This window comes from Nicotiana sylvestris, chromosome 8 (assembly GCF_000393655.2).
Source record: "Nicotiana sylvestris chromosome 8, ASM39365v2, whole genome shotgun sequence".
NCBI classification, from domain to species: domain Eukaryota; kingdom Viridiplantae; phylum Streptophyta; class Magnoliopsida; order Solanales; family Solanaceae; genus Nicotiana; species Nicotiana sylvestris.
Window position 1 is genome coordinate 85,835,480 of NC_091064.1, and position 8,115 is coordinate 85,843,594.

An 8,115-nucleotide genomic window follows, 5' to 3' on the forward strand; every position below is an offset into this window, starting at 1 on the left:
CTTTAAGGAAAAATCGGCTTTCTTTTAGTTCTTTCCAACTTTGTTTATTTGTCAACCATTATGTGAAAATTCCTTCTTATCTGAAGTTTCATTTTGCTGACATGTCATTTGCACCTAAAGTAACAACAATAGTCTGGCCGGGAACCACACTAGTGGATCCTGAGGGGTGCCTAACACCTTCCCTTTGGGATAATTTTAAGCCCTTACCCAATCTTTGGTTACTCAAATCAAAACCCTCTTGATGTCCTAATGCACCTTAATCATTAGGTGACGACTCTTCAATTCAAACCCAAATTCCCAAAAGGGAATGAGTTGCCCTCCCAAATGTCATAAACCCGATTATGCAAGAAAAAGGGGGTGCGACACCTATGAACCATGTAGGATCCTCGCCAATTGGGTGAAAACTTTCCTTTGGCTTCATCTTGATGTGGGAAGATTTGTTTCAACACCGGCTGCCACATTGTGAAGTGTCTAGGTTTGACCCTTTTGTTGAAAGCTTTGGACATTCTGTTCTGATAAAGTTGACAATGACATACTACATTAATTCTTTTATCCGTCTATAAGAGTCAATTGTTCATAGCAACTCCTTATCCATTTTGCATCATTGAGTTTTGCTTCCTGTATAATTCTCAAAGAAGGAACTTCGACCTCAGCGGGAATTACAGCTTCAGTACCATAAACCAGCATGTAGGAAGTTGCTCCGATTGATGTTCGAACTATGGTACGATATACCAAGAAGGAAAATGGTAATTTCTCATGCCATTTCTTATGGTTGTCTACCATTTTCCTAAAAATTTTCTGGATGTTTTTGTTGGCGGCTTCCACGGCTCCATTCATTTGAGGTCGGTATGTTGTGAAAATCTTATGCTTGATCTTGAAGGTTTCACACATAGCTTTCATTAGATCGCTATTGAGGTTTGTGGCATTGACGGTAATGATGGATTCTGGTACCCCAAATCGGCAAACAATACGATCCCTAACAAAGTCTGCAACGACTTTCTTGGTTACAGCCTTGTAAGATGCAGCCTCAACCCATTTTATGAAGTAGTCTATGGCTACTAAAATGAACATGTTCCCGTTTGAAGCGCCATGATCAATCGGACCAATGAAATCTATTCCCCAAGTAGTGAAAGGCCAATGTGAACTTGTTGCATTGAGTTCATTTGGTGGTACTCGTATCATATCTGCATGTACCTGACACTGGTGGCACTTTGGACATACCTGATGCAGTCTATTTCCATAGTCATCCAAAAGTATCCTTCTCTTAATATCTTCTTGGCTAGAACGAAACCATTAATGTGTGGCCCGCAGGTTCCAGCGTGTATTTCCTTGAGCAGTCTGGAAGCTTCTTTGGTATCAGCAAACCGTAATAACCTTAGGTCTGGAGTCCTTCTATATAGAATTCCTCCACTTATGAAGAAATGATTGGACAATCTCCAGAGCATGTGTTTCTGAGTATGATTTGCATACTTCGGGTATTCTCCTTTTTTCCAAGTATTCCTTGATATCATGGTACCATGGATTCCCATCTATTTCTTTTCCAGCATAAGCACAATAAGCTGGTTGATTATGGATTCTTATTGGAATAGGATCGATGAAATTCTTGTCTGGATGTTGTATCATGGAGGACAAAATGGCTAGTGCATCTATGAACTCACTCTGGATTCTCGGAACATGTTTGAATTCTATCTTTGTTAATCTTTTCATCAACTCTTGTACGTGATACAGATATGGCAATATTTTGGTATTCTTGGTAGCCCACTCTCCTAGAACCTGATGTACTAGAAGATCTAAATCACCAATTACCAGCAACGCCTGTATATTCATGTCAATGGCCAAATTGAGACCCATGATACAAGCCTCATATTCTTCCATATTGTTGGTGCATGGAAACATGAGCTTCTCGGATATCGGATAATGTTGACCTATCTCTGACACCATAACTGCTCCAATACCCACTGCTTTGAAATTTGTAGCTCCGTCGGAGATCATTCTCCAATCATCATAGGCTTCAGTAATATCTTCTCCTACAAACGACATTTCTTCATCAGGAAAATACATTTTCAATGGTTCGTACTCAACTCCCACAAGATTTTATACAAGGTGATCTGCTAAAGCCTGTCCCTTGTCCGCCTTATAAGTCATATAGACGATTTCAAACTCATTCAACAATATCTGTCATTTTGCTAGTTTCCATGTAGGCATTGGTTTCTGAAAGATGTATTTCAGGGGATCCATCCTTGATATGAGATATGTAGTGTAGGTGCAGAAGTAGTACCTCAATTTCTGAGCTATCCACTTTAGAGCACAAGAAGTGTGTTCTAGCAGAGAATACTGTGCTTCGTAGGGTGTGAACTTCATACTCAAGTAATATATGGCCTGTTCTTTTCATCACATCTCATTATGTTGTCCCAAAACACAACCAAAAGCTCTATCTAGTATGGACAAATAGAGTACCAAAGGTCTACCAGGTTACGGTGGGACCAAGACTTATGGTGTCGATAGGTATTCCTTGATTATGTCAAAGGGTTTTTGACATTCTTCAGTCTATTTTGTTACAGCATCTTTCTTCAACATTTTCAAAATTGGCTCACAGATCATTGTCGATTGTGCTATGAATCGGCTGATGTAATTGAGATGCCCCAAGAAGCTCACCCCATCTTTCTTGCTCTTAGGAGGTGGAAAACCTTGTATGGATTTGACATTTGAAGGGTCCAATTCAATCCTCCAGCGACTGACGATGAAACCTTGCACTTTTCCAGCAGCGACTCCAAAGGCACACTTTGCAGGATTCAGTTTCAGATTGTACCTTCGAAGCCGATTAAAGAATTTCCTTAAATCTACTATATGATCTGTGGTTCTTCTGGATTTGATGATGACATCATCCACGTACACCTCTATTTCTTTGTGGATAATTTCATGGAAAATGGTTGTCATGGCTCTTATATAAGTGGCTCCAGCATTCTTCAGCCCAAACGACATCATTTTATAACAATACATCCGCCACGTAGTGATAAAGGCTATTTTCTCGGCATCTTCCTCATTCATCCAGATCTGATGATATCCCGCAAAGCAATCCACAAAGGATTGGAGTTCATGCTTGGTATAGTTGTCAATCAGTATGTTTATATTAGATAACTGGAAATCATCTTTGTGTCTTTCTTTGTATAAATCTCGATAGTCGACACATACTCGGACCTTCGCATCCTTCTTCAGAACTAGCACAATGTTGGCCAATCAAGTAGGGTATTCAACCACTATGAGAACCTTAGCTTTGATCTGCTTGGTGACTTCCTCTTTGATTTTTAGACTCATATCAGGTTTGAACTTTTTGACTTTCTATTTCATAGGCGGACACATCGGATTGCTAGGTTGTTTATGAGCCACTATAGACGTGCTCAAACAAGTCATGTCATCATAAGACAATGGGAAAATGTCCTTATAATCCTTTATGAAATGGGTGTATTATTCTTTTTCTGACGGTGACAAGTGGATACATATGCGGGTTTCTTTAGCTGTTTCGTAATCTCCCAAGTTGACTATCTCAGTTTCATCCAGGTTGGACTTAGGCTTATTCTTAAAATTCTCAACTTCTCTGGCAATTTCCTTAGGTATCACATCCTCGCCATCTATCTCTTATGAGTCACTATCCTTATATTGCGTATTCTCATTACATGTCACAGTCATTGGTTCATCAGGATAAGTAATAATAATATTGTAGAGAGAAAATATAAAAGATAATAATAAATACTAAAATAGCAATTTATTAAATAAATTTTGACAACATTAAAATAAGTACGACCTGATAACTCGAAAAATTATTTCAAAACAAAATGCGTCTAAACAAAATACTGAGATATCTTAAATTCTTAAATTGCTTTTAAAAATAGATCATGTTAATTGCCAGGCTACCCAAGAACTCGACGGGCCCAAGATGGTGCAAAAGTCCAATTCTTGAGAACAACTCCTTTTCCCACGGTCTAGATTGTTAAGTCTTCCTCCTCTTCCTCCTCAGCTATTGCATTGCAGTCCATGTCTTCCTCGTCGAGAAATAGATTTCTTAGGCCGGCTAAAGCCTCATATTCTTTAGATCCCCATATTATGTCAGCTGGTTGAAATGTCTGGTGCGAAAGTGGTATTGGTTATTCAAGAGGGTAATAGGGACCATGCCATGGCAGCGACCAATAATCGTACTCCTGCCAGGTGTATTCGTACCCTATCCCAAAGGTTGTACCGCGGCGCTTTAATTGTATCGGTTTGATGATCCCTTGAAGATTCTTGCCGAGACCTTTGCTGGGTTCATACCCTGTCTATGTCAACATACTTTCTATTTTTCCGCTCCACCATTTGTCCTTTTCAATTGCATTGACACGCTCGATGCGATGGTACGTCTCTCCACCCAAATTCCTTCTATTCTCGACAACTGAAACGGGTTGATTGGTGTAAATGGGATTACTTTCGTCTCCATGAATGATCAATTCCTGATGATTCCATTCGAATTTCGTGGCCTAGTGTAGCATAGAAGCTACAGCTAAAACATCATGTATCCAATGTCGTCCCAATAGCAGATTATAAGTGGCGGATATGTTCACTACTTGAAATTCAACGTCAAACCAAGTTGGTCCCATCTACAAACAAAGGTTGATTTCTTCAATTGTGGCTCTTTGAGACCCATCAAATGCTTTCGCATTCATATTCCCTGCTGAATCTCATGGAAATCTTCACCTAACCTTTTCAAAGTGGTTAATTGATAGATGTTGAGACTTGAGCCCCCATCTATCAGGACCCTGGAGATGAATTTGTCTTCAAATTGTTCTGTGATGTCCAGTGCCCTATTATGACTCAAACCTTCTGGCGGCAACTCGTCTTCGTGAAAAGTGATCTTGTGGACTTCCAGTACTATTCCTACCATGTTGTCCATCTCTCCACGGGTGATGTTGTTGGGCACGTAAGCTTCGTTCATCACTTTTATTAATGTATTCCTATGCGACTATAAATTCTGTAGTAATGTTAGAATGGATATATGAGCAGGGGGTTTGTTCAGATGATCAACCACATAATATTCTCTTGCTTGCATCTTCCTCCAAAGATCATCCGGGCCTGTTTCAATGATAGGCTGCTTGGGGGCGGCTTCTTTACTTTCTCCTCCCAAATGCTCAGGTGTGTAAACCCTACCGGTCCTGGTCATGCCTTGTGCGACACCTATTTCTTCTATTTTCCTTTTTCCTTTTCTTCTCGTCTCTGCCGCATAGTCCCATGGTATAGCATTGGGATTAAAGGAAGGTGTGGGTGCTACCATCACAGTGAAGGGTGTTGTCACTTAAACCTCAAACAGAGCTGGTATGGTTGTGTGCGTTGTTGTTTTAACCTCAAACGGAGTTGGTGTGGCCATTTCAACCTTAATTGGTGACTTAATTTGCAATATAGTAGGTGTGAGAGTGACTAGAGGTATTGTGGTTTCATCCCCTTCACGAATGAGACCAATTGATCCTTCCGGATCTCATTCTTCATCAATTCCTATAACATTTACCCCCTCGCCCCAGTGATTCAGGAGAGGATTGTTGTGGACATTAGGTGCAACCTCTTTTGCTTATACAAATTTGGTGTCAATCGTCTGGATCTTGTCCTTCAAAGTGTGACATTCATTGATGGTGTGTCCTTCATGCCCGAGTGATAGGCACGTGTGTTGTTTGTATTAACCCATTAGGAACAGTTTTCCTTTGCAAGAGCGGGAATGGGGGTGACATAACGGGTAGCCTTCAGTCTTTCATAGATCCGATCAATGGGTTTTGCAATAAGAGTGTATTATTTGGGTGGTCTACAGTCAAAATTTGGTTTGGGTTTCTGTTAGTTTTGGCGGGCTGGTAGTGGTGAGTCGTAATATACAAGTTGTATGTTATAAGTATGCTAGGTGATGGTGGGTTGTTTGTATCTGGGAGGTGAAGGCTGATATGTTGGTGGTGGGGTTTGGTATGTGAGAGGAGATTTTGGTCCTTGGGCTACTATCACGGTTCCTACTTCTTTCTTTTTGGATATACCTTCTGATTGCAATGCTTTGTTCGTAGCCTGTAATGCTTCAAAATTAGTATCATTTCGCTCTTGATTCCTTCTTCAATCCTTTCCCACAATTTGATGATGTCGGAGAATTTGTGAATCTCAATAACCATTAACCTCTCATAGTGCTACGGATCTTAGGCCCGAACAAAGAATTTGTTCATTTGCTCTTCCTCTAATTCCGACCTTACTTCTGAAGTTTCTGATCTCCATCGAGTAGCATACTCACGGAAAGTCAATGTTGGCTTTTTCTTGAGATTCTAAATATAGAAGACATCTTGTGCATTCTCTATATTAAACCTGAACTGATCCATGAGATCCGATGACATGCTTACCCAACTAACCCACTTTTTTGGATTTTGACTGATGTACCTTAGGGTGTCTCCAGTGAGGTTCCTCATGAATAATTTCATGTGAAACCTTTCATCTTTTACAACTCCTACGAGCTTGTCAAAGTATGTCTTTAGATCACCTTTAGGTCACCTATTCCATCAAAGATCTCGAATTTTGGAGGTTTGTAACCCTCTGACAGTTCTACGTCCGGATGAATGCACAGATCCTCATACTTAAATCCCTCAATGTCTTTACCCCCTTCGACACCTTGGACTCGACTTGCGAGGTTCTTAAGTTCCTTTTCCATATTCTTGATGAGCAGGTCCTTTTCAGTGGGGTTGGGTATGTATAAGGTTTGTTGAGGAGTGTGGGGTAAGGTTTCTACGTATATGGGGTTGCTTTGATGGACTATAGGAATTTGGGTGTAGTGGTGATCGTTGGTTGAGTTTTGAGGATGGGGGGTAGGTTGTGGTGCATTCTAAGGAGTATGATAGGTAGTGGTTTGGGGATACTGGGTTGGCTGATGATGATGTTTCAGAGGAGTCAGTACAAGTGGAGGATTGGGATTTTGAGGCGGTATGGCATATTGGTGAGGTGCGGGAGGATGTTGTGGATGCTAGTTTGGTGCATTTTGGGGAGGTGCTAGGTTTTTAGTGTTCTGTTGGTTGATGTCGGGGACGTTCAGGGTAAGGGAGAAATTTTCCATGTTTTGGAACTGCTCAAGTTCCCCTTGTAACTCCAATATCTTTTGTTCCAACCGCAAAACCAAGTCATTCAGTGCTGGAGTGCTTCAACCATATGAAGTTTCGACATTCTCCTCATGCGTAGCATTGTATTTCCTGATATTGCTTGTATCATCCATTCTGGCCTTTCCTTTGATTTTAGGATTGTTTGGAGGAGGAGGAGGAGGAGGACCTCTTGATCTGGTATGATATGCTGATGATGGCAGTATGCACGAACAAACCTTAGGGGATGAGAATAAACAAATCAAGAAAAGAAGAAAACAAAAAGGTAAACAAGTCAGTAAGGAGTATTAAAAGGTTTTTTGCGGTATGTTAACACATTGCGGAATTATAAATTCACGTACTAATTTGGGGACCTCATTATGCCCGAGGTAGGCCTAAGTGACATATAGATTTGAAGAAAATTGATGCCAATAACTGCGCCATTTCATTAATATTAAAAAATAAACCGAATCTCTACTAAAATGACAATAATGATAAAGAGTCACTAATGGCATGTGCCTTATTACAACCAAAGCCTAAAGGATCCTAGAAAGCAAGTAAAATATAATTTTTATTCTATTTGGTCCAAAAGGGACCTTCTCCATGACTGGCATTCTTTTCTCCATCAATCAAGTTCCCCAGGTCGCGCATGTCCAGCAGCAGATACGCCATTGCTAGGAGACCTCCTTTATTTCTATCCATGTTTTGATAGCATGTAACTCTGTTTCTCATCTTCCCTTCTAGATCCATCAATCCCCGCTCTTATTACTCTAGCCTCTCTATTTATTCAGTAGTGATTTCTCTCCATTCATTGATTGCTTCTATGTCCGTTTTGTGTTGTTCCAAATGTCTAGCCTCAGATTCAAAAATCCTTTTGCGTAACCTCCTATATTTGACTTGGGACTTGGCAGCGTCGTCTATGACCCTATTTCCCAAATTAATTCCTGGCTTGACTTCTCCTGCTATGTCATCGACCAACGATGATAGATAAAAGTGCATATGG

The 8,115-nt window shown here is 40.5% G+C and overlaps 1 protein-coding gene across 1 annotated transcript; it reads right to left on the minus strand.

Annotated features, from left to right (window-relative positions):
• Positions 1–1,392: 1,392 nt before the first annotated feature.
• On the minus strand, positions 1,393–2,061 carry LOC138875325 (uncharacterized). The gene has a single exon (XM_070154149.1). It carries the CDS (start codon positions 2,059–2,061, stop codon positions 1,393–1,395), a length of 669 nt encoding a protein of 222 aa, XP_070010250.1.
• Positions 2,062–8,115: the final 6,054 nt, after the last annotated feature.

Bases quoted from the DNA above. Each gene is read 5' to 3' on its own strand.
- LOC138875325 (XM_070154149.1), bottom strand. From the start codon at position 2,061: ATGTATTTTCCTGATGAAGAAATGTCGTTTGTAGGAGAAGATATTACT.